General features: G+C 50.9%; 1 protein-coding gene across 1 annotated transcript in view; it reads right to left on the bottom strand.

Annotated features, from left to right (window-relative positions):
• The window catches only part of LOC142255066 (vomeronasal type-2 receptor 26-like), a 114,090-nt gene extending 87,638 nt beyond the window's left edge, over positions 1–26,452 (bottom strand). Inside the window, exon 1 of the mRNA XM_075326507.1 lies at positions 26,285–26,452. Coding sequence (XP_075182622.1) covers positions 26,285–26,452 — 168 coding nt within the window. The remainder of the gene's footprint in view (positions 1–26,284) is intronic.
• Between the last annotated feature and the right edge of the window lie 889 nt (positions 26,453–27,341).

Below are 27,341 nucleotides of genomic sequence, written 5' to 3'. Positions count from 1 at the left end.
AGGCCTTACACATACTGAGGTAATATCTCACCAATACTGAACACGTGCACGAGGCCTTACACATACTGAGGTAAATACTCACCAATACTGAACACGTGCACGAGGCCTTACACATACTGAGGTAATATCTCACCAATACTGAACACGTGCACGAGGCCTTACACATACTGAGGTAAATACTCACCAATACTGAACATGTGCACGAGGCCTTACACATAATGAGGTAATAACTCACCAATATTGAACATGTGCACGAGGCCTTACACATACTGAGGTAAAAACTCACCAATACTGACCATGTGCACGAGGCCTTACACATACTGAGGTAAAAACTCACCAATACTGACCATGTGCACGAGGCCTTACACATACTGAGGTAAAAACTCACCAATACTGAACATGTGCACGAGGGCTTACACATACCATACCTCCCAACTTTTCAAGAAAGGAAAGAGGGACAAAGTATGCGGCAAATTTTGACCACACCCCTAGCCACACCCCTAGCCCCACCCATTTAGCAGTAAGGGTCATTCAGCAGATGCCCCGGACTGTTCATTCATATTTATAGCAGTCAGAATTTTTTTATATTTCTGTGTCACTTGTTGCTTATTTGTGCCTATCAATCCGTGTGAACATATCACACGTTGCATAAATTCTGTTTCTTTTTGTTTCTGTCTGCACCAAACTATACAATAACAATCTTCTCTGTTTTTTCCATTTTTGCTGCATTTTTTCTGCCTTTTCTCCATTATTTAATGTGTTTTTGGTTCAGATGTGAATCTGCGTTTTTAGTGTTTTTATCGTACAGAGAAGCTTTTTCCTGCATTTTTTTAAGCTCCACATAGAAACCTCCAGAGAACCCCCCCCCCCCCCGAAAACCGCAGAATTCAGCGGCGTCTTTTCATGGAATCACATCCACTTTACTTGGACAATTAAACACAGCAGAATAAATGTGCAAAGAAACAGCAGAAAAAAATGCAGCATTTACACTAAATGTGAATATGGACTAATTGTCCAAGCAAAGTGGATGAGACGTCCTGAAATCTCCGCTCCTGGTGCGTGGAAAGACGCCACTAAACTGTGCGGATTTGGTGTTTCTTTCTTTATAAGCTTCAGGATTCACATCAGCAACAAACATGTATCAAATAAGGGGGACAATGTATAAAAAATACCGCAAACACGCAATAATCAGAGAACATTGTTATTGCACTCGTGGCGCGGACACCTGCAGAAAAAATGCCGCATTTACGCTATGTGTGAACACGGCCTCAGTGATCCATTTTTATTAAATTTTTTATGGGTTTTAATAAAGAAAAATAATAAATTGCGCCTTTTTTTCCCGCCATTTACCGATCCCCATAAATAATCTGATCGCTGTGTTGTTCAGGTCATTACGATTACAGGGACACCAAATATGTCCATGTTATTTGCTGATCTGTGATGTTTATTATTTTATAAAAAAAGTGCAATAAAATTACATTATTCTATTTTTTTTATTATTTTTAGTAACTTTATTAGAAGAAAAAAAATCCTCTTTTCCTCTCCCTCTAGAATACAGGACATAGAGATGCTGCTCTGTACAATGTAGCTGTGTCCTGTGTAATCTGCTGTGTAATCAGAGGCTGCATTGTAGGTTCATTTATGTGAAATCCTCCCTCTAACATCATCAATCCTAGTGGCTCAACAGCTAGAGCAGCTAGGAAAGCCAGGAGGTTGCTGGACACAAGTTTTGAACGTTGCTGGTTTGAATCCAAGGTGGTGAAGATAAAAAAAAAATAAAAAAATTGTATTTCTATTTTTTTCCTCATTTCTTTATAGTAGTTTTATGGGAACAAATGAATCTGACTCTTTCACCAACATTGAGATACAGTATTTATCTATCTATCTATCTATCTATCTATCTATCTATCCCTCTATCTATCTCTAGCCCTCTATCTATCTATCTATGATTCTATCTATCCATCTATCTATGATTCTTTATATGATTCTATCTATCTATGATTCTATCTATCTATGATTCTATCCCTCTATCTATCTATGATTCTATATCTATCTATTATCTGTCGTGTATCTATATATCCCTCTATCATCCATCCCTCTATCATCCATCCATCCCACTATCATCCATCCATCCCTCCCTCTATCTCTCCATTCATCCCTCCATTCATCCCTCCATTCATCCCTCCATTCATCCATTCATCCATCCCTCCCTCTATCCCTCCATTCATCCCTCTATCATCCATCCCTCCCTCTATCCCTCCATTCATCCCTCCATTCATCCCTCTATCCCTCCATTCATCCCTCCATTCATCCCTCCATTCATCCCTCTATCCCTCCATTCATCCCTCCATTCATCCCTCTATCCCTCCATTTATCCCTCTATCCCTCCATTTATCCCTCCATTCATCCGTCTATCATCCATCCATCCATCCCTCCCTCTATTCCTCCCTCTATCCCTCCATTCATCCCTCCATTCATCCCTCCATTCATCCCTCTATCATCCATCCATCCCTCCCTCTATCCCTCCATTCATCCCTCCTTCTATCCCTCCATTCATCCCTCTATCATCCATCCATCCCTCCCTCTATCCCTCCATTCATCCCTCTATTATCCATCCATCCCTGCCTCTATCCCTCCATTCATCCCTCTATCCCTCCATTCATCCCTCCCTCTATCCCTCCATTCATCCCTCCATTCATCCCTCTATCATCCATCCCTCCATTCATCCCTCTATCCCTCCATTCATCCCTCCATTCATCCCTCCCTCTATCCCTCCATCCATCCCTCCATTCATCCCTCTATCATCCATCCATCCCTCCCTCTATCCCTCCTTTCATCCCTCTATCCCTCCATTCATCCCTCCTTCTATCCCTCCATTCATCCCTCCATTCATCCCTCTATCATCCATCCATCCCTCCCTCTATCCCTCTATTCATCCCTCAATTCATCCCTCTATCATCCATCCATCCCTGCCTCTATCCCTCAATTCATCCCTCTATCCCTCCATTCATCCCTCCCTCTATCCCTCCATTCATCCCTCTATCATCCATCCATCCCTCCCTCTATCCCTCCATTCATCCCTCTATCATCCATCCATCCCTCCCTCTATCCCTCCATTCATCCCTCCATTCATCCCTCTATCATCCATCCATCCCTCCATCCATCCCTCCATTCATCCCTCCATTCATCCCTCTATCATCCATCCCTCCATCTATCCCTCTATCATCCATCCATCCCTCCCTCTATCTCTCCATTCATCCCTCCATTCATCCCTCCATTCATCCCTCTATCCCTCCATTCATCCCTCTATCCCTCCATTCATCCCTCTATCATCCATCCATCCCTCTATTCACCCCTGCATTCATCCCTCTATCATCCATCCATCCCTCCCTCTATCCCTCCATTCATCCCTCTATCATCCATCCATCCCTCCCTCTATCCCTCCATTCATCCCTCCATTCATCCCTCTATTATCCATCCATCCATCCTTGCCTCTATCCCTCCATTCATCCCTCTATCCCTCCATTCATCCCTCCCTCTATCCCTCCATTCATCCCTCTATCATCCATCCCTCTATCCCTCTATTCATCCCTCCATTCATCCCTCTATCCCTCCATTCATCCCTCCTTCTATCCCTCCATTCATCCCTCCGTCTATCCCTCCATTCATCCCTCCATTCATCCCGCTATCATCCATCCATCCCTCCCTCTATCCCTCCTTTCATCCCTCTATCCCTCCATTCATCCCTCCATTCATCCCTCTATCCCTCCATTCATCCCTCCATTCATCCCTCCTTCTATCACTCCATTCATCCCTCCCTCTATCCCTCTATTCATCCCTCTATCATCCATCCATCCCTCCCTCTATCCCTCCTTTCATCCCTCTATCCCTCCATTCATCCCTCTATCATCCATCCATCCCTCCCTCTATCCTTCCATTCATCCCTCCATTCATCCCTCTATCATCCATCCCTGCCTCTATCCCTCCATTCATCCCTCTATCATCCATCCATCCCTCCCTCTATCCCTCCATTCATCCCTCCATTCATCCATCCATCCCTCTATCCCTCCCTCTATCATCCATCCATCCCTGCCTCTATCCCTGCCTCTATCCCTGCCTCTATCCCTGCCTCTATCCCTGCCTCTATCCCTGCCTCTATCCCTCCATTCATCCCTCCATTCATCCCGCTATCATCCATCCATCCCTCCCTCTATCCCTCCTTTCATCCCTCTATCCCTCCATTCATCCCTCTATCCCTCCATTCATCCCTCCATTCATCCCTCCTTCTATCACTCCATTCATCCCTCCCTCTATCCCTCTATTCATCCCTCTATCATCCATCCATCCCTCCCTCTATCCCTCCTTTCATCCCTCTATCCCTCCATTCATCCCTCTATCATCCATCCATCCCTCCCTCTATCCTTCCATTCATCCCTCCATTCATCCCTCTATCATCCATCCCTGCCTCTATCCCTCCATTCATCCCTCTATCATCCATCCATCCCTCCCTCTATCCCTCCATTCATCCCTCCATTCATCCATCCATCCCTCTATCCCTCCCTCTATCATCCATCCATCCCTGCCTCTATCCCTGCCTCTATCCCTGCCTCTATCCCTGCCTCTATCCCTGCCTCTATCCCTCCATTCATCCCTCCATTCATCCCGCTATCATCCATCCATCCCTCCCTCTATCCCTCCTTTCATCCCTCTATCCCTCCATTCATCCCTCCATTCATCCCTCTATCCCTCCATTCATCCCTCCATTCATCCCTCCTTCTATCACTCCATTCATCCCTCCCTCTATCCCTCTATTCATCCCTCTATCATCCATCCATCCCTCCCTCTATCCCTCCTTTCATCCCTCTATCCCTCCATTCATCCCTCTATCATCCATCCATCCCTCCCTCTATCCTTCCATTCATCCCTCCATTCATCCCTCTATCATCCATCCCTGCCTCTATCCCTCCATTCATCCCTCTATCATCCATCCATCCCTCCCTCTATCCCTCCATTCATCCCTCCATTCATCCATCCATCCCTCTATCCCTCCCTCTATCATCCATCCATCCCTGCCTCTATCCCTGCCTCTATCCCTGCCTCTATCCCTGCCTCTATCCCTCCCTCTATCCCTCCATTCATCCATCCCTCCATCCATCTTTGCAGCTGAATAATCTGCTTCTGGTGTCTCACCTGCAGTATAGAGGTCAAGATAACAAAATCTTCCTATTGCTTTCAATACAGGCAGTAGCTCAGTGGTAAAGCTGCTGCCTTTGAAACAAAGAACTCACAGCTCCACGAGTTTGAGTCCCGGCCGCCGGAAAATCCAGAGCCGATGATAATTTAATTTAATTTATTCACTCCACTGAGGGGAGGAGCCGGGACATCAGCTGTGAGCCGCGGGAGTGCGGGACAGCCCTGATAAATCGTGCAAGTCCCGCAGAATCCGGGACGGTTGGGAGGTATGCACATACTGAGGTAATAACTCACCAATACTGACCATGTGCACGAGGCCTTACACATACTGAGGTAAACACTCACCAATACTGACCATGTGCACGAGGCCTTACAGATACTGAGGTAAATACTGACCAATACTGAACATGTGCACGAGGCCTTACACATACTGAGGTAATAACTCACCAATACTGACCATGTGCACGAGGCCTTACACATACTGAGGTAATAACTCACCAATACTGACCATGTGCACGAGGCCTTACACATACTGAGGTAAATACTGACCATGTGCACGAGGCCTTACACATACTGAAGTAAATACTGACCATGTGCACGAGGCCTTACACATACCTGCCAACTTTTAAAGAAGGAAAAGAGGGACAAAGTTTGCAAATTTTTAGGCCACGCCCCCTAACCACACCCATTTCACAGTCACGCCCATATCCACTCCCCATCCACACCCATTCAGCACAAACACGCAGGCAGCCGGCGGGCCTCCAGCACGGACACGCAGGCAGCCGGCGGGCCTCCAGCACGGACACGCAGGCAGCCGGCGGGCCTCCAGCACGGACACGCAGGCAGCCGGCGGGCCTCCAGCACGGACACGCAGGCAGCCGGCGGGCCTCCAGCACGGACACGCAGGCAGCCGGCGGGCCTCCAGCACGGACACGCAGGCAGCCGGCGGGCCTCCAGCACGGACACGCAGGCAGCCGGCGGGCCTCCAGCACGGACACGCAGGCAGCCGGCGGGCCTCCAGCACGGACACGCAGGCAGCCGGCGGGCCTCCAGCACGGACACGCAGGCAGCCGGCGGGCCTCCAGCACGGACACGCAGGCAGCCGGCGGGCCTCCAGCACGGACACGCAGGCAGCCGGCGGGCCTCCAGCACGGACACGCAGGCAGCCACAGTGAGGCGGCCGGTCGCCCGCACAGTGAGGCGGCCGGTCGCCTTCACAGACAGGCGGCCGGCCGCCTTCACAGACAGGCGGCGGGCCGCCCGCACAGAGAGGCGGCCAGCCGCCCGCACAGAGAGGCGGCCGGCTGCCCGCACAATGAGGCGGCGGGCCGCCCGCACAGACAGGCGGCGGGGGGCGCCCGCACAGACAGGCGGCAGGGGGGCGCCCGCACAGACAGGCGGCAGGGGGGCGCCCGCACAGACAGGCGGCGGGGGGCGCCCGCACAGACAGGCGGCGGGTGGCGCCCGCACAGACAGGCGGCAGGGGGGCGCCCGCACAGACAGGTGGCGGGCCGACCGCACAGACAGGCGGCCGGCCGACCGCACAGACAGGCGGCCGGCCGACCGCACAGACAGGCTCCGGCCGGGGGTGAGGGGGGGGGGAGGGAGGGAAATCAGCGCTGGGGAGATTAGTTTACTGTACCAGCAGCAGCACAGGCAGCGCTCCTCTCTATGCCACGTCTACTAGGATGGTAGGAGGGAAAAGCAGGGAGGCGGAGAGAGAGTGGGTGGGCGGAGCCCGGGAGCCGGCTGTCCCGCCCGTGGCAACGGGACAAACAACGTAAAGCGTGAAAGTCCCGCTGTATCCGGGACGGTTGGGAGGTATGCAGCATGTTAGAATGTGTACATAAGATCCCGCTGGTGGTGGCCGCAGCTTATAGGCCCCAAATCTGGTGACAGGTTCCCTTTAAAGTGAACCTGTCAGGTGCAATATGCACTCAGAGCCAGGAGCAGTTCTGGGCACATATTGCTAATCCCTGCCTAACCCCCTGTATACACTAGCATAGATAAAGAGATCAAGAACAAATATTTTTAAAGATCTTATATCTTATGCTAATGAGCGCGGGGACTAGTCCGAAGGGCGTTACTTCACTTGGCTAGTCGGCTCGCATAGCATGTTAGCATGTTATTACGCCCCTGTGTGAGTACTAACACGCTATATGAGCCGACTAGCCAAGTGAAGTAACGCCCTTGGGACTAGTCCCCGCGCTAATTAGCATAAGATATAAGCTCTTTAAAAATACTTTTTCTATAGATGCCTTTATCTATGCTGGTGTATACAGGGACGGTTAGGCAGGGATTAGCAATATACACCCAGAACTGCTCCTGGCTCTGAGTGCAGATTGCACCTGATAGGTTCCCTTTAAAGGGAAACTGTCACCAGAAATTTAGCAAAAAAAATAAAAGATTCCCCTCTGCAGCTCCTGGGATGAATTCTGGAAAGGTTCCTGTTGCTATTGTGCCCACTTTGAGACCTAAAAAAATACTTTATGAAGTCTTACCTTTTTGTATGCAAATCTGTTTTTATGGTCACGGGGGCGGGCTGCCTGGCGTCCGTTATTCCCCCTCCTGCCGTTGTACGCCGTCCCCCATTGCTCATTTCCATACATGAGGACGCCTTCCTCATGTAACTGTCCCCCTGAAGTTTTGTGCATGCCCAGTGCCACTCTCGCGGGACTGAGCACTGTGCAAAGTGTGAACGCTTTTGAGGTGATTGCGCAGGCGCGAGATTATGGGCGGCGCTGTGATTGTCATCAGCAGCGTCATCCAAGTACCTGCCCATAATCTTGTGCCCGCGCTTCTCACTCTGCCTCCACCGTTATGCGCAAGCACTGGCCATATGAACCACGTTACCTATTACCATGGGCGCGAGATTATGGGCGGCGCTGTGATTGTCATCAGCAAAGTCATCCAAGTACCCGCCCATAATCTCGTGCCCGCGCTTCTCACTCTGCCTCCACCGTTATGCGCAAGCACTGTCCATATGAACCATGTTACCTATTATCATGGGCGCGAGATTATGGGCGGCGCTGTGATTGTCATCAGCAAAGTCATCCAAGTACCCGCCCATAATCTCGCGCAAGCGGTAATAGGTAACATGGTTCATATGGCCAGCACTTGCGCATAACGGTGGAGTCAGAGGGAAAAGTGCGGGCACGAGATTATGGGCGGGTACTTGGTTAACGCTGTTGATGACAATCACAGCGCCGCCCATAATCTCGTGCCTGCGCAATCACCTGAAAAAGCGTTCACATGCGCAAATCTTCGGGAGGACAGTTACATGAGGAAGGCGTCCTTGTGTATGTAAATGAGCAATGGGGGACTGCGTAAAGCGGCAGGAGGGGGAATAACGGACGCCAGACAGCCCGCCCCCGTGACCATAAAAACACATTTGCATACAAAAAGGTAAGACTTCATAAAGTATTTTTGTAGGTCTCAAAGGGGGCACAATAGCAACAGGACCCTTTCTAGAAGCAGCCCAGGAGCTGCAGAGGGGAATCTATTACTTTTATTGTGAAATTTCTGCTGACATGTTCCCTTTAACTGGTAGGGCAGCCAGGATAAAGCAGAGCTGAAGTTGTTGGGAAGCTAGGACCCAGCAGCTCTGCTCCACAGGCAGGAGACCACTGATCGGTAAGCTAATAGAAGCCTGCAGATGTCACTCTGCATAGGTTATTACTGGCCACTGCTATCTGCAGGAGAGAGAAGTGCTGATTGCACGGTCTCCTCAGCGTCCTGACTCCCCGCGTATCTGCAGCAGTGAGAAGCCGCACAGGGGGAGTCAGAGAACAGCTGCAGACAAACGCAGGCTCCAGGACTGGGGGGGTCGGCTCTGGGGGAGGGGGGATCGCTCTGCTGCAGGGAGGGGTCGCTCTGCTGCAGGGGGTGATTCATACCTCAGCAGCAGTCACAGGAGTAGGTGCGCGGTCGGCTCTGTAATGAATAGAAGGGAGAAACAGCGAGGCGGGGCTACAGTGGGTGGGTGGAGCCCGGGATAAACAGCCTCACGGGCGGGACCCGGGATCAAAGGCTCAGAAGAGGGACTGTCCCGCTGTATCCGGGACGGTTGGGAGGTATGCCTTACACATACTGAGGTAATAACTCACCATACTGACCATGTGCACGAGGCCTTACACATACTGAGGTAATAACTCACCAATACTGACCATGTGCACGAGGCCTTACACATACTGAGGTAATAACTCACCAATACTGACCATGTGCACGAGGCCTTACACATACTGAGGTAAAATACTGACCATGTGCACGAGGCCTTACACATACTGAGGTAAATACTGACCATGTGCACGAGGCCTTACACATACTGAGGTAAATACTAGAGTTTGAGCGCGGTTCGTGGTTCGTGGTTCTCCAGTTCGCGGCTCGAGTGATTTTGGGGCATGTTCTAGATCGAACTAGAACTCGAGCTTTTTGCAAAAGCTCGATAGTTCTAGAAACGTTCGAGAACGGTTCTAGCAGCCAAAAAACAGCTAAATCCTAGCTTGGTTTCTGCTGTAATAGTGTAAGGTCACTCTGTGAATCAACTATTATGACATTTCAGTGTATAGTGTGCGTGAACAGCGCCTTCAGATCACTGCTGTTTCTATAATGGCGATCGCCATTTTTTTTTTTTTTTCTTGTCTTCCTTCCCTAAGCGCGCGCGTCTTGTGGGGCGGGCCAGCATGTCAGCCAATCACAGACACACACACACCTAAGTGGACTTTGAGCCAGAGAAGCAACGGCATGTGTGATAGGATCTGCATGTCACATGTCCCTGCATTATAAAACCGGACATTTTCTTCACGAACGCATTATCTGCCTTCTGCGTCTTTGGTGTCAGACATCACTGTCGCAGCTCCGTCTTCCTGAGTCCTATAGCCGATACAGCTGTATGCGCTGCATACACAGCGTTAGACAGCTTAGGGAGAGCACATTCTAGCAGTCCTTTTAAGGGCTCAAAGCGGCAGGGTCAGAGAGCCATAGGTGACAGGTCCTGCAAACAGCAACAGCGTCTGTGTAGCCCAGGTCAGGATTTCCTCAATGCATTTCACCATTAGGAGGGAATAGAAAGGCAGTCTTCCATTCCTCTACCCAGAGACCCACAATCCTGCCACTGTACCCTCCTGTCCTCTGCACACTCCAACTGATAACTAAGCCATTATACTAGCAAACACTCAGTGTACCTAGTGGCATCCTATACGTGGCTATTGGACTTTGCTATAGTCCCACTAGTGCAAAGACATTTGCAGAGCACGTCTGCCTGCATTGCACACTACAACTTTTTTAAACTAAGCAATTTTACTAGCAAACACTCAGTGTACCTAGTGGCATCCTATACGTGGCTATTGGACTTTGCTATAGTCCCACTAGTGCCAAGACATTTGCAGAGCGCATCTGCCTGCGTTGCACACTCCAACGAATTATAACTAAGCCATTATACTAGCACACACTCAGTGTACCTAGTGGCATCCTATACGTGGCTATTGGACTTTGCTATAGTCCCACTAGTGCAAAGACATTAGCAGAGCACATCTGCCTGCATTGCACACTCCAAGTTTTTTAAACTAAGCAATTTTACTAGCAAACACTCAGTGTACCTAGTGGCATCCTATACGTTGCTATTGTACTTTGCTATAGTCCCACTAGTGCCAAGACATTTGCAGAGCGCGTCTGCCTGCGTTGCACACTCCAACTAATTATAACTAAGCCATTATACTAGCACACACTCAGTGTACCTAGTGGCATCCTATACGTGGCTATTGGACTTTGCTATAGTCCCACTAGTGCCAAGACATTTGCAGCACGTCTGCCTGCGTTGCACACTCCAACTAATTATAACTAAGCCATTATACTAGCACACACTCAGTGTACCTAGTGGCATCCTATACGTGGCTATTGGACTTTGCTATAGTCCCACTAGTGCCAAGACATTTGCAGCACGTCTGCCTGCGTTGCACACTCCAACTAATTATAACTAAGCCATTATACTAGCACACACTCAGTGTACCTAGTGGCATCCTATACGTGGCTATTGGACTTTGCTATAGTCCCACTAGTGCCAAGACATTTGCAGCACGTCTGCCTGCGTTGCACACTCCAACTAATTATAACTAAGCCATTATACTAGCACACACTCAGTGTACCTAGTGGCATCCTATACGTGGCTATTGGACTTTGCTATAGTCCCACTAGTGCCAAGACATTTGCAGCACGTCTGCCTGCGTTGCACACTCCAACTAATTATAACTAAGCCATTATACTAGCACACACTCAGTGTACCTAGTGGCATCCTATACGTGGCTATTGGACTTTGCTATAGTCCCACTAGTGCCAAGACATTTGCAGCACGTCTGCCTGCGTTGCACACTCCAACTAATTATAACTAAGCCATTATACTAGCACACACTCAGTGTACCTAGTGGCATCCTATACGTGGCTATTGGACTTTGCTATAGTCCTACTAGTGCCAAGACATTTGCAGAGCGCATCTGCCTGCGTTGCACACTCCAACTAATTATAACTAAGCCATTATACTAGCACACACTCAGTGAACCTAGTGGCATCCTATACGTGGCTATTGGACTTTGCTATAGTCCCACTAGTGCCAAGACATTTGCAGCACGTCTGCCTGCGTTGCACACTCCAACTAATTATAACTAAGCCATTATACTAGCACACACTCAGTGTACCTAGTGGCATCCTATACGTGGCTATTGGACTTTGCTATAGTCCCACTAGTGCCAAGACATTTGCAGCACGTCTGCCTGCGTTGCACACTCCAACTAATTATAACTAAGCCATTATACTAGCACACACTCAGTGTACCTAGTGGCATCCTATACGTGGCTATTGGACTTTGCTATAGTCCCACTAGTGCCAAGACATTTGCAGCACGTCTGCCTGCGTTGCACACTCCAACTAATTATAACTAAGCCATTATACTAGCACACACTCAGTGTACCTAGTGGCATCCTATACGTGGCTATTGGACTTTGCTATAGTCCCACTAGTGCCAAGACATTTGCAGCACGTCTGCCTGCGTTGCACACTCCAACTAATTATAACTAAGCCATTATACTAGCACACACTCAGTGTACCTAGTGGCATCCTATACATGGCTATTGGACTTTGCTATAGTCCTACTAGTGCCAAGACATTTGCAGAGCGCATCTGCCTGCGTTGCACACTCCAACTAATTATAACTAAGCCATTATACTAGCACACACTCAGTGTACCTAGTGGCATCCTATACGTGGCTATTGGACTTTGCTATAGTCCCACTAGTGCCAAGACATTTGCAGCACGTCTGCCTGCGTTGCACACTCCAACTAATTATAACTAAGCCATTATACTAGCACACACTCAGTGTACCTAGTGGCATCCTATACGTGGCTATTGGACTTTGCTATAGTCCCACTAGTGCCAAGACATTTGCAGCACGTCTGCCTGCGTTGCACACTCCAACTAATTATAACTAAGCCATTATACTAGCACACACTCAGTGTACCTAGTGGCATCCTATACGTGGCTATTGGACTTTGCTATAGTCCCACTAGTGCCAAGACATTTGCAGCACGTCTGCCTGCGTTGCACACTCCAACTAATTATAACTAAGCCATTATACTAGCACACACTCAGTGTACCTAGTGGCATCCTATACGTGGCTATTGGACTTTGCTATAGTCCCACTAGTGCCAAGACATTTGCAGCACGTCTGCCTGCGTTGCACACTCCAACTAATTATAACTAAGCCATTATACTAGCACACACTCAGTGTACCTAGTGGCATCCTATACGTGGCTATTGGACTTTGCTATAGTCCCACTAGTGCCAAGACATTTGCAGCACGTCTGCCTGCGTTGCACACTCCAACTAATTATAACTAAGCCATTATACTAGCACACACTCAGTGTACCTAGTGGCATCCTATACGTGGCTATTGGACTTTGCTATAGTCCCACTAGTGCCAAGACATTTGCAGCACGTCTGCCTGCGTTGCACACTCCAACTAATTATAACTAAGCCATTATACTAGCACACACTCAGTGTACCTAGTGGCATCCTATACGTGGCTATTGGACTTTGCTATAGTCCCACTAGTGCCAAGACATTTGCAGCACGTCTGCCTGCGTTGCACACTCCAACTAATTATAACTAAGCCATTATACTAGCACACACTCAGTGTACCTAGTGGCATCCTATACGTGGCTATTGGACTTTGCTATAGTCCTACTAGTGCCAAGACATTTGCAGAGCGCATCTGCCTGCGTTGCACACTCCAACTAATTATAACTAAGCCATTATACTAGCACACACTCAGTGAACCTAGTGGCATCCTATACGTGGATATTGGACTTTGCTATAGTCCCACTAGTGCCAAGACATTTGCAGCACGTCTGCCTGCGTTGCACACTCCAACTAATTATAACTAAGCCATTATACTAGCACACACTCAGTGTACCTAGTGGCATCCTATACGTGGCTATTGGACTTTGCTATAGTCCCACTAGTGCCAAGACATTTGCAGCACGTCTGCCTGCGTTGCACACTCCAACTAATTATAACTAAGCCATTATACTAGCACACACTCAGTGTACCTAGTGGCATCCTATACGTGGCTATTGGACTTTGCTATAGTCCCACTAGTGCCAAGACATTTGCAGCACGTCTGCCTGCGTTGCACACTCCAACTAATTATAACTAAGCCATTATACTAGCACACACTCAGTGTACCTAGTGGCATCCTATACGTGGCTATTGGACTTTGCTATAGTCCTACTAGTGCCAAGACATTTGCAGAGCGCATCTGCCTGCGTTGCACACTCCAACTAATTATAACTAAGCCATTATACTAGCACACACTCAGTGTACCTAGTGGCATCCTATACGTGGCTATTGGACTTTGCTATAGTCCCACTAGTGCCAAGACATTTGCAGCACGTCTGCCTGCGTTGCACACTCCAACGAATTATAACTAAGTTACATTGTCAGGGATATTTATTCTTTATTATTCTGCTGTTAATAAAGCTAGACCACCACTGCAATCTTCACCACCTCTCAATTTTTACTACCACATTTTCAGTCCACAATCTTGTCGCAATCAACATGAGTGGCAAAATGACAGATGCTGGTGGAAAGGGGAAGAGGCGTGGTGGAAAAGGCAAAAAAGGTTTTGTCAGTGGGGAAGGTGCCAAAGCTCCATTATCATCTGCTGAAGATAGACCATCTGCTAGCAAAAGTAAGATGTCTACTACTTATTGTGGACAATCCGATGTGCTCCCTTTTTTACGGACACGAACAAGAGGAACAAAGGTAGATGATGGGCAAAAAAGGAAAATGCTTGAATGGATCTCAAGTGGTCCAACAAGTGCCCTCTCAGCCACTTCAAGTACCGCATCCAAAAAACACCATTCCTCTGAGTTGTCATCCCAATCACACTTGATTTCTCCCAGCTCTGAAGTCTCCATCAGCCCTGCACAGTATGGTGGAACTGAGATGGCTGAGTCTGCAGAGCTGTTCAGTCACACTATAGCCTGGGAATCAGAGGTCTGCTCCCAAGCTACAGTGAGTACAGAACAGGAAATGGTCTGCAGTGATGCCCAGAACCTTTGTGACTCAGATTCAGGCCGTGAGGACCAAGTTTCTGAGCATAATGTTGACCCTTTGTCACAAACTGTAACACCTGTGGTTATAGACAATGAGGAACATACTGATGAAGATGAGACGCAGATACCCGATTGGGATGACAACTTAAATATTCGGTCAGGGCAAGAAGAGGCTCGGTCTGAGGGGGAGGGGAGTGCGAACACAACAATTGATGATGACGTTCTAGATCCCACCTACTGTCAACCCCCAGTCAGGCACTCGAGGAGGTCAACAGAGGCGGTGGAGGAGGATGCAACCGACGACGAAGTTACCTTGCGCCTTCCTGGACAGAGTCGGAGCACTGGTAGCACGTCTACAACTGCATCCTCAGCCACCACTCTGCCTATGAGCATTATTCGGGGTGGATCAACAGGTCGCATGGCCTCTAAGCCTTGCCTAGCCTGGGCCTTTTTTCACATCGAAAAAGATCGCCCAACTCATGTGATATGTAACATTTGTCATGATTCTGTTAGTAGAGGTCAAAACCTCAGCAGTTTGACAACTTCTTCCATGAATCGTCACATGAATAAATATCATAAGTCCCGGTGGGAAGCTCACCGTGCTGCAATGCCGGCTAGCGGAGCGAACCATCCACCGCCCGCCCCTTCCAGTGCATCCGCGCGCTCTTCATCTTCTAGGACTGTGGGGACAGCTGTCACACCTGTTTTTCCACGCAAAACTTCCACCACTGTAACCGCAACAGGCAGTTTGCTTGTAAGGTCGTCAGTTGGTTTGGAAGGGGAAACAAGTGAGTGTGTACAGCTCTCTCAGACATCGATAGCACCAACGTTGGATGAAGGCAACATCATGTCTCCGCCTGCACTTTCCTCACAAACCTGCATTTTTCCAGGGACACCCTACTCAACACCGTCTACACACAGCAGCCAGATCTCTGTCCCTCAGATGTGGTCAAATAAAAGGCCACTTCCTCCGACCCATGACAAAGCTAAGAGGTTGACTCTATCCCTCTGTAAGCTGTTGGCTACCGAAATGCTGCCTTTCCGCCTAGTGGACACACAGGATTTTAGAGACCTTATGTCTGTCGCTGTGCCCCAGTACCAGATGCCTAGTCGCCACTACTTCTCTAAGAAAGGTGTGCCCGCGCTACACCAGCATGTCGCACACAACATCACCGCTTCCTTGAGAAACTCTGTGTGTGAACGGGTGCATTTCACCACCGATACTTGGACCAGTAAGCATGGACAGGGACGTTACATGTCGCTGACTGGGCACTGGGTAACTATGGTGATAGATGGTGAAGGGTCTGCTGCACAAGTCTTGCCGTCCCCACGACTTGTGTGTCAATCCTCTGTCTGTCCAAGTTCCGCCACAGCTTCTGCATCCTCCACCTCATCTGGGTCCTCCACCTCCGCCCCAAGCCTGCCTGGTCAGGCCACCAGCGTTCTCACTGCGCAGAAGGAATCACGCACGCCTCATTACTATGCTGGCAGCCGAGCGCAACGGCATCAGGCGGTCTTTAGCTTGACATGTCTTGGTAATAAGAGTCACACAGCTGAGGAGTTGTGGTCAGCTCTGCGGTCCGAGTTTAATAAATTGTTGTCTCCACTCAACCTGCAGCCTGGTAAGGCCGTGTGCGACAATGCTGCAAACCGGGTGCGGCCCTTCGCCTGGGCAAGGTGACACACGTACCTTGTATGGCTCACGTATTGAACCTTGTCGTGCAGCAATTTTTAACACACTATCCCGGCCTAGATGGCCTTCTGAACAGGGCACGAAAACTGTCTGCTCACTTCCGGCGTTCAAGCGCCGCAGCTGAGCGACTTGCATCGCTACAGAAGTCTTTCGGCCTGCCGGTTCATCGCCTGAAATGCGATGTGGCGACACGCTGGAATTCAACTCTCCACATGTTACAGCGACTGTGGCAGCACCGCAGAGCCCTGGTGCAATACGTCATGACGTATAGCCTGGGCCAACGAGATGCAGAGGTGGGGCAGATCACCCTGATGGAGTGGTCTCAGATCAAGGACCTATGCACCCTTCTGCACAGTTTCGACATGGCGACGAATATGTTTAGCTCTGACAATGCCATTATCAGCATGACGATTCCAGTCATTTACATGCTGGAGCACACGCTAAACACTATTCGGAGTCAGGGGGTGGGACAACATGAAGGGGAGGAACTACAGGAGGATTCATATGTGCAAGGGACAACAACATCACCAAGGTCCAGACGTTCATCATCACCAACGCAGCAGGCATGGGACCATGGGGAACAGGGATCGACAAGGGCGCATAGTAGCAGGCGAAATGTTGAGCAAGGTGCAGGAGAACATGAAGAAATGGAGGACGAACTGTCCATGGACATGGAAGACTCAGCGGATGAGGGAGACCTTGGTCAAATTTCAGTTGAAAGAGGTTGGGGGGAGATGTCAGAGGAAGAAAGAACGGGTAGCACCTCTATGCCACAAACACAGCGTGGACTTGGTCCGCATGGCTGCGCAAGACACATGAGTGCCTTTTTGTTGCACTACCTCCAACATGACAGTCGTATTGTCAAAATTAGAAGTGATGATGACTACTGGATTGCCACACTATTAGATCCCCGGTACAAGTCCAAATTTTGTGACATAATTCCAGCCATAGAAAGGGACGCACGTATGCAGGAGTATCAGCAGAAGCTGTTACTCGATCTTAGCTCGGCTTTTCCACCAAACAACCGTGCAGGTGCAGGGAGGGAATCTCCCAGTTGTAACTTGACAAACATGGGACGGTCTCGTCATCTTCACCAGTCTACCCGTACCAGTAGGACCGTATCTGGTGCCGGTAACAGCAATTTTATGGAATCTTTTCATAATTTTTTTAGACCCTCTTTTGCAAGGCCACCAGAGACAACAAGTCTGACACATACTCAACGGCTGGAGAGGATGATACAGGAGTATCTCCAAATGAACATCGATGCCATGACTGTGCAACTGGAGCCTTGCTCCTTTTGGGCTTCAAACATAGAAAAATGGCCAGAGCTCTCCAGTTACGCCTTGGAGATTTTGTCGTGTCCAGCTGCCAGCGTTGTCTCTGAACGTGTATTCAGTGCTGCTGGGTGTGTGCTGACAGATAAGCGCACGCGTCTGTCCAGTGACAATGTGGACAGACTGATGTTCATCAAAATGAACAAGTCATGGATCCAGAAGGAATTTACTACCCCTGTGTCATCCTGGGGAGAGTAAATGCTTGTGGATTTGGAATGTGCTTGATGCAAATCAAAACATCCTGTTTGCAACTAGGGCCCAAGTGCTGCCACTGATGGGGTGGGTGTCTGTGTGGCCCAATTTTTGGAAAAAAGGGAGACTCCGCTTGGAGTAACCCTTGCTTACATTGTTTTTAAAAGAAGCCAAGATGAACAAGTCATGGGTCAGCAAAGACTTTGCTACCTACCCCGGTGTCATCCTGGGGACGGATAAGAATGGCGTATTTTTGAATGTGCTTGATGCAAATCAAAACATCCTGTTTGCAACTAGGGCCCAAGTGCTGCCACTGATGGGGTGGGTGTCTGTGTGGCCCAATTTTTGGAAAAAAGGGAGACTCCGCTTGGAGTAACCCTTGCTTACATTGTTTTTAAAAGAAGCCAAGATGAACAAGTCATGGGTCAGCAAAGACTTTGCTACCTACCCCGGTGTCATCCTGGGGACGGTTAATTATGGGGTATTTTTGAATGTGATTGATGCAAATCAAAACATCCTGTTTGCAACTAGGGCCCAAGTGCTGCCACTGATGGGGTGGGTGTCTGTGTGGCCCAATTTTTGGAAAAAAAGGGAGACTCCGCTTGGAGTAACCCTTGCTTGATGTGTTTTTAAAAGAAGCCAAGATGAACAGAGCTGGGATCAGCAAAGACTTTGCTACCTACCCCGGTGTCATCCTGGGGACGGATAAGAATGGCGTATTTTTGAATGTGCTTGATGCAAATCAAAACATCCTGTTTGCAACTAGGGCCCAAGTGCTGCCACTGATGGGGTGGGTGTCTGTGTGGCCCAATTTTTGGAAAAAAGGGAGACTCCGCTTGGAGTAACCCTTGCTTACATTGTTTTTAAAAGAAGCCAAGATGAACAAGTCATGGGTCAGCAAAGACTTTGCTACCTACCCCGGTGTCATCCTGGGGACGGATAAGAATGGCGTATTTTTGAATGTGCTTGATGCAAATCAAAACATCCTGTTTGCAACTAGGGCCCAAGTGCTGCCACTGATGGGGTGGGTGTCTGTGTGGCCCAATTTTTGGAAAAAAAGGGAGACTCCGCTTGGAGTAACCCTTGCTTGATGTGTTTTTAAAAGAAGCCAAGATGAACAGAGCTGGGATCAGCAAAGACTTTGCTACCTACCCCGGTGTCATCCTGGGGACGGATAAGAATGGCGTATTTTTGAATGTGCTTGATGCAAATCAAAACATCCTGTTTGCAACTAGGGCCCAAGTGCTGCCACTGATGGGGTGGGTGTCTGTGTGGCCCAATTTTTGGAAAAAAAGGGAGACTCCGCTTGGAGTAACCCTTGCTTGATGTGTTTTTAAAAGAAGCCAAGATGAACAGAGCTGGGATCAGGAAAGACTTTGCTACCTACCCCGGTGTCATCCTGGGGACGGATAAGAATGGCGTATTTTTGAATGTGCTTGATGCAAATCAAAACATCCTGTTTGCAACTAGGGCCCAAGTGCTGCCACTGATGGGGTGGGTGTCTGTGTGGCCCAATTTTTGGAAAAAAAGGGAGACTCCGCTTGGAGTAACCCTTGCTTGATGTGTTTTTAAAAGAAGCCAAGATGAACAGAGCTGGGATCAGCAAAGACTTTGCTACCTACCCCGGTGTCATCCTGGGGACGGATAAGAATGGCGTATTTTTGAATGTGCTTGATGCAAATCAAAACATCCTGTTTGCAACTAGGGCCCAAGTGCTGCCACTGATGGGGTGGGTGTCTGTGTGGCCCAATTTTTGGAAAAAAAGGGAGACTCCGCTTGGAGTAACCCTTGCTTGATGTGTTTTTAAAAGAAGCCAAGATGAACAGAGCTGGGATCAGCAAAGACTTTGCTACCTACCCCGGTGTCATCCTGGGGACGGATAAGAATGGCGTATTTTTGAATGTGCTTGATGCAAATCAAAACATCCTGTTTGCAACTAGGGCCCAAGTGCTGCCACTGATGGGGTGGGTGTCTGTGTGGCCCAATTTTTGGAAAAAAAGGAGACTCCGCTTGGAGTAACCCTTGCTTGATGTGTTTTTAAAAGAAGCCAAGATGAACAGAGCTGGGATCAGCAAAGACTTTGCTACCTACCCCGGTGTCATCCTGGGGACGGATAAGAATGGCGTATTTTTGAATGTGCTTGATGCAAATCAAAACATCCTGTTTGCAACTAGGGCCCAAGTGCTGCCACTGATGGGGTGGGTGTCTGTGTGGCCCAATTTTTGGAAAAAAAGGGAGACTCCGCTTGGAGTAACCCTTGCTTGATGTGTTTTTAAAAGAAGCCAAGATGAACAGAGCTGGGATCAGGAAAGACTTTGCTACCTACCCCGGTGTCATCCTGGGGACGGATAAGAATGGCGTATTTTTGAATGTGCTTGATGCAAATCAAAACATCCTGTTTGCAACTAGGGCCCAAGTGCTGCCACTGATGGGGTGGGTGTCTGTGTGGCCCAATTTTTGGAAAAAAGGGAGACTCCGCTTGGAGTAACCCTTGCTTACATTGTTTTTAAAAGAAGCCAAGATGAACAAGTCATGGGTCAGCAAAGACTTTGCTACCTACCCCGGTGTCATCCTGGGGATGGATAAGAATGGCGTATTTTTGAATGTGCTTGATGCAAATGTAGCTGTGAAGTGTACAACTGGGGCACAACTGCTGCCACTGAAGGGGTGGGTGTGTGTGGCCCAATTTTTGGAAAAAATGGAGACTCCGCTTGGAGTCACCTTGCGGTGTTTTACATGATTTTAGAAGGGCGTGCCATGCCTATATCTGTGTGTCCTCCTCTTTTTCCTTGTCCAGCTGTTTTGTTTTCGCATGAGTATATGTCCTTGTCACTTTCCAATGTGTTTGAGTTGTTTGTCACCTTTAGGACACCTTTGAGGGTGTTTTCTAGGTGTTTTTCTGTGTTTGTGATTGCCTGCCATTGTTTCCTATGCAGTTCGAGTTCGGTTCGTCGAACGTTCGACGAACCGAACTCGAACGGGAGGTCCGTTCGGCGAACCAACCTCGAGCCGAACCGCGACCGGTTCGCTCATCTCTAGTAAATACTCACCAATACTGACCATGTGCACGAGGCCTTACACATACTGAGGTAAAAACTCACCAATACTGAACATGTGCACGAGGCCTTACACATACTGAGGTAATAACTCACCAATACTGACCGTGTGCACGAGGCCTTACACATACTGAGGTAAATACTCACCAATACACATACTGAGGTAAATATGTGCCACCCCCACATCAGTAGCAGCTGGGCTGCTTGGATCCGGATCCGCGGTGTGGCTTGAGGGATCCTCCGGACCCGGGGGTCGTGCAGACACTTCAAATGAAAAGGGACGTATTTGTACGGGATCTGTGGTACACAGCCTGTGACGCCACCCACGGTGTGTGGGGAATTGTGACCCCACCGCTGCTGTTGTGGGGCACCCGGGGGCGATGGGATGGCAGCTGATTGTGTGACGCCCTGGAGCCCAGGGGTCACAGGTCATTACACACACCACACCACACCCCCACACACTAGGAAGATAACACCCGTCAATCAAGCCCTGATTGCCTCTCTCAGTGCTAGACAGGCACACCATCTTTGGTGCGAAAAGTTGCCACTCAAGTCGTCTTCCCCGAGCAGGGGAGGCACGAAAAAGAGAGACCCCGCCCGAAAAGAAGGAAGGGCAGAAAGAACCGAGAGAGGACAGATGGAAGCATGTCGGCGTTCTCAGACAGGAGCGGAGGGGTGCCCGTCACTGCAGGGCCCGGAAGAAACAGAGGAGGAGTAGCTTTTGAGGACTGCTGCTTGGTTGGAACGGGAGCTGGGCCGGTTCTGTATGAAGGTGAGGGCGCAGAGTCTGCAGCAGCTGCTCAATTGGAAAGAGGAGGTCCGCAGGATGGTTGCCATAGTGTGGGCCCGTGAGCAAGGGGCCGCCACAGTCGTGCAGCACCGAGATCAAGCTACGCAGATGCCCGAACCTGCCCTTATCGAGTGGGAACCGGGACCCAGCCGCGCCGCGGCGGGCAAGCCAGAAGTGATGCAGCTGATGGAGGAAGAGGTCCCGAGTACGCCACCATTCCCGTTAACGGTACACAGTTCCGGCACCTAATGCACGTGGATGGGGAGCCCGATGGAGCGTCAGACCATCGGCCGAGCCGGCCCCCTGGTATCCGCGCCCCGACATGATTCTGGAAGTTAATTGTTCCTTGTTTGAAAGTTGAAGTTATAAAAAGCCCGTTCCTGTGCCCCGGTCCTTTGTTGAACGCCCCCATGTTTCAGGTGGCACCATCCGCCAAGTGGAAGGAGCCAGACCCCGCCCCACTTGTTGAACGCCGCTGGGGTCGGAGCCCCAGTGGGCGTCATCAGGGGGTCGGAGCCCCTGGTGGAAGAAGGCGGGAAATTTGAGGGATGAGGACAGTTCTACACCTGGAGCACAGTCGGCCGTACCCGCACCGCAGGCGGTAAGAGAGAGGGGTCTTTTGGACAGTGCCACCATGTGTGGGTGTGGCATTGGGGACGCGTGCTGCCCTGCGGTGGACAGGGGAAAGTGACTGGAAGATGCTGCATCGGCAGCGAAGTTTTCACCTACAGTTACAGTCCCCGTTGGGACCTACAAGTTCGTGGTAGCCCGTTGGCTATGAAGAGCCCCATCCCCGTTGGGACATGTCCTGTCACCTTTTGTCGTCACCCTTTTGTCAGCTTGTCCCCTCCCTGTTCAGCATAAGAAACTGCTCATTAACACGGCCGAGAACTTGCAGGCCAACCCATAAACTAGTGGGTTTGTAAATATTGTCCCTTCCTGTCCCTTCCATGCCCTTCCCATGTTGCCAGTCTCCGGAGAGGCTGGTTGGTGGAAGGACCCGCAGCAGAGCAGGCTGGGGTCCGGTCACCACCGGAACCGGTGACCATCCTCCGGGGGCAGGGGTCCCCTTGGACGAGGGTCCCTGTATGACTGCCGGGTGCGCTTCCCGTACCTGTTCCTGCCTGGGTGGCCTAGGCCAGGTTCCCGTTTCCGGACTGGGGAAAAGGGGTGCTGCCCGTTTCTTAGGGGCAGCATCAAGGCTAGGTTGTTTGGGTGGGAAAGGCGGAAGGACATGGACCCGTTCCCGTTTGTTATTATTAAAAATGTTTTCCCCGTTTGCAACGGTTCAAGAATGTGCCTCCCATAAGGGAAGAATGAAAAATACTTTGTTAACAAACTTTATCTTTTTCAGTTTACAAAAATAAACCGGTGTGGACGGGCAGCCTGCGGATGGTCTGCATTAAACCAAGGGGGAGTGTGACGCCCTGGAGCCCAGGGGTCACAGGTCATTACACACACCACACCACCCACACACACTAGGAAGGTAACACCCGTCAATCAAGCCCTGATTGCCTCTCTCAGTGCTAGACAGGCACACCAGGTGGGCGGAGTCAGGAAAGACACGCCCACCGAGGAGTCTGCTGGGCTGAGACAGGAAAAGCAGTGAGTTGGTTGTTAGGAGGAGTTGAGAGTGGTAGTGGAGGAGTACAGTCGTGTGACACACAGCGCTGCTCGGGGCCTGGGTAGGAGCCCAGGACCGACACACAGTCAGGCAGGCAGACGGCAGGGGCCGCCTGCAGGAGACCGGGAACACGACCGGTGGAATCGTAGGGACCGGGACTGGGTTGGAGCCCACCGGACCTGAACCGGGGAGCCAACAGTTTACCAGAGCACCAGGAAGGGTACTCAGACCCTGACTAGGCCATAGGCCACCGTTTAGTCAAATTAACTGATTGAGGTCTGGACCTCCCGGGGTCCTTTCCCACCCAAAGACCCAATTGACGGCAACAGCCCAACCAGATTGGATACCAGCCACCACCAGAGGCCATAGATCCGAGGGCCAGCGCCTGCGGGCAAAGGAGCTCCCGCGACATACCCGCCGGGGAGCGGACCACCCGTGCTTAGGCACCGTGGTCCACACAAGTTGAGGTGCAGGAGAAAGGGGGACCCTGTCACACCGTCCAGTGCTGCAGCTGGCTGTGGGCCGCCCGTCTTACATCTCGTTTGGTTTACCAGAGACTCTGAGTGACTTAATTGTGAGTACGACACCATCGCACCGCACCGCAGCACTGCGCCCCGCACCGCAGCTCCCCCACTACCGGGCTCCAGGACACACCGCCCCTACCCATGGAGGGGTTAACAACCAAGCTGCGCCCTGCCATCTCTCCCGGGAGCCCCTCCACCTTTATCGCAGCGGTGGTGTCCCATATCACCACAACCCGTGGGTGGCGTCACGAAAACCACCCCAACACAAACATACCCGCATCCCCAATGTGCAGCGCCAGCCCCCCCTTTCAGAGCAATGTGACCCCCGGGTCCGTGAGAGGCTCGAGCCACCGCCAGCAGTACGAGCACAAATCCGAGAGGCTCGGCGGTCACAGCCGAGGCCGCGGGGTGGTACAATTGCTAACCCCTCCGTGGGCAGGGATGGTTTCCCGGGGGTCCGGTGACTCGGTGCTTGGGACGGTTATGGCGGGGCCGGCACGCTTGGTCAGACCAGGGAGTCTCAGTTTACTCACGATTAAATGAATCAGACAAGTCCAGCGGTTAACCAAGGTGCTGGTGGCCGGCCGCCGTGGCCGGGTGTACTCTGGTCCCTCACCCGGTTGATGGTCTGTGTCACTTTCCTCTGCACTGTGTTCTAGAATGGTGGACTTCCCGGTGGGAACACAGGAGTCCGCTCCCGATCCTTTGGTTGGGAGCCATGCTCACTGACGCTGACCCTTGGTATCTAACGGGCCCTGGCGGATGCCCTATCCCTCTTGATGGGTGGTTGTCTGCTTTTGGGACTTTGGTTGGGACAGGACCTATAATCCTGCCCTCAATTGGTTAATTAGCTAGGCCGTTGGTTCCAGTCCTGGCTTCAGGGTCCAAGTACCCCCTCTGTGCACAGTTTCCAGTCTGGGTCTCCGGTGTCGGTACCGGCGGGCTCCAACCCTTCCCCGGTCCACCTCGGATCTCCGGCTGCCATCTTCCCGTCTCCTGTCAGACACAGACTACCGTCTGCCATCTAGCCAATACACCGGGGCTCCAACCCCGGCGCTTCTGCTCTCTCAGCTTGAACTCTACTTTCTCCTCCTGCTCCTCTCCACTCCACTCTTAGCTGACACTGAAAACAACTCTTTCTCTGCTCTTTTCCTGCCCCGGGTTCTCTAGACCCGTAGGTGGGCGTTCTCCATCCGCCTGGTCCCACCCACTGGTGTGCCTTTCTTACTCTGGGGGGTGAATAGGATTTGGTTGGCAAGGTTTAACCCTGTGAGGGAAGGTGTTGAGCGGGAGCCTATTTTGTGTGACCACCTGGCGGTGCCAGGGCGTCACATTCCTCCTTGGTTTAATACAGACCGTCCGCAGGCTGTCCGACCACCAACATTTATTCAACTGTATCTGTGTTAGATGGGAAAAATGTAATGTATATTAAACATGTAAAACATTTGAACATTTCTTCCCGGTACGGGAGGCGCACATCTTAAATGTTACAAACTTTAAATGGACTGGACCACCTTCTTTTCGCCCCCGCCACCCAAAACAACCTGTTCCCTGGTGCCACCATTAAAACAGGTGGACACCCCTTTGCCCAAGTCCAGGAACGGGTCTGGGTAACGCCCACACAGGCTGGGTAAACAGTTCCTTACCCGTAAGTCCTTGTTACGGGTTTCACGGTCCGGGGACCCTCGGTCTGGAGGGTAGTCACCGGTTGCAATGATGACTGGGCCTCGGCCTACTCCACCGCAGGCTCTTGCTCCAATCAGCCTCTCCGGAGACCGGGTCGGTGCTACAAGAAGATGGTGTTAGGATCTATTTACAAAGCCCAATACTTTTTGGGTTGGCCTGCCAGTTCTCGGCCTTGGTCCATTTTTAAAATTGAAACTGTAGAACTGGCCCAACGGGGACACATAACTGGGGTAGCCCGGAATCCGCTACCACTGCTGCATAGGGCCGTACGGCTCACTCAGCGCTCTGGGAACATCATCTCTGGACCAGCCGCAGCACATCCCGGAATTTGAGTTTTCCATTGGAAACAGACGCGGTGTAGCAGTTGATACTGTTACTCCTGGAAGCGGTGTCGGCCGGTGTTCCTCGGCCATACTGGGAATGGGTTCTGGCTCCAGGCAGGTCAGTGAGGCCGGGAGGGTCTGTTTTCCTCTCTCCCGACACAGCACTGTATGGGCGGCTCGGTTCTCGTGGGCCCACACCACTGCCACCATCCTCTGGATCTCCACCTTCCAGTCCAGCACCGGTTGCAGCGACTGGGCTCATACCTGGACACAGAACCTCGCTAGTTCCTGCTCTAGCCAGGCAGTGGTCCCCAGTGGTAGGCGATCCAATTCTTGCTCCTCTGCGGGAACCACGGCTCCACCTCTGCTACTTCTAGGCACCGCCGCTCCATCGAGAGGCGCTGCCCCGCCATCAACATTGTGCGCAGACATCTTCCCGCTTCTCTCCTTGGTCTTTCGCGAGCAGTCCTTCGTGTGGCTCTTTAGTTTCGTTTTCGGCCTCAGGAGTCACTTCCTTCCGGCTCTGTTCCCAGGGGGCGGGGCTTTGGCTTTGCGCCCTTTCTCGGGGAAGAAGACGCTGGGTTGTCGTTTTTTTTCACGCCCAAAATGGCGTAAAAATGGCGGCTTTTCAGAATTTTTGTAGCGGAGCACCGCTGACAGTCCAAAACAAGGCGCACTTCCACCAGGTAGGTGGATGGGTTACAATCCTGTTCGTGACGCCAGTTTTTGAGGTGTGCCATTCCCATGTCAGTAGCAGCTGGCCTGCTTGGATCCGGATCCACGGTGTGGCTCGAGGGATCCTCCGGACCCGGGGTTCGCGCGGACACTTCAAATGAAAAGGGACGTATTTGTACGGGATCTGTGGTACACAGTCTGTGACCCACCCCACGGTGTGTGGTGAAGTATGGCACCACCGCTGCTGTTGTGGGGCACCCGGGGGTGATGGGATGTCAGCTGATTGCTAACCCCTCCGTGGGCAGGGATGGTTTCCCCGGGGCCCGGTGACTCGGTGCAGGGGACGGTGATGGCAGGGGCCGGCGCGCCTGGTCAGACCAGGGAGTCTCAGGTTACTCACGATTAAATGAATCAGACAAGTCCAGTGATTAACCAAGGTGCTGGTGGTCGGCCGCCGCGGCCGGGTGTACTCTGGTCTGTGTTCTAGAATGGTGGCCTTCCCAGTGTGGAACACGGGAGTCCGCTACCGATCCTTTGGTTGGGAGCCATGCCCGCTAACGCTGACCCTTGGTATCTAACGGGCCCTGGCGGATGCCCTATCCCTCTCGGTGGGTGGTTGTCTGCTTTTGGGACTTTTGGTTGGGAC

The sequence above is a fragment of the Anomaloglossus baeobatrachus genome, chromosome 10, assembly GCF_048569485.1.
Source record: "Anomaloglossus baeobatrachus isolate aAnoBae1 chromosome 10, aAnoBae1.hap1, whole genome shotgun sequence".
In the NCBI taxonomy this organism is placed as follows: domain Eukaryota; kingdom Metazoa; phylum Chordata; class Amphibia; order Anura; family Aromobatidae; genus Anomaloglossus; species Anomaloglossus baeobatrachus.
Note: the sequence above shows the minus strand (reverse complement) of the source record. Positions and strands in the feature narration are given on the sequence as shown.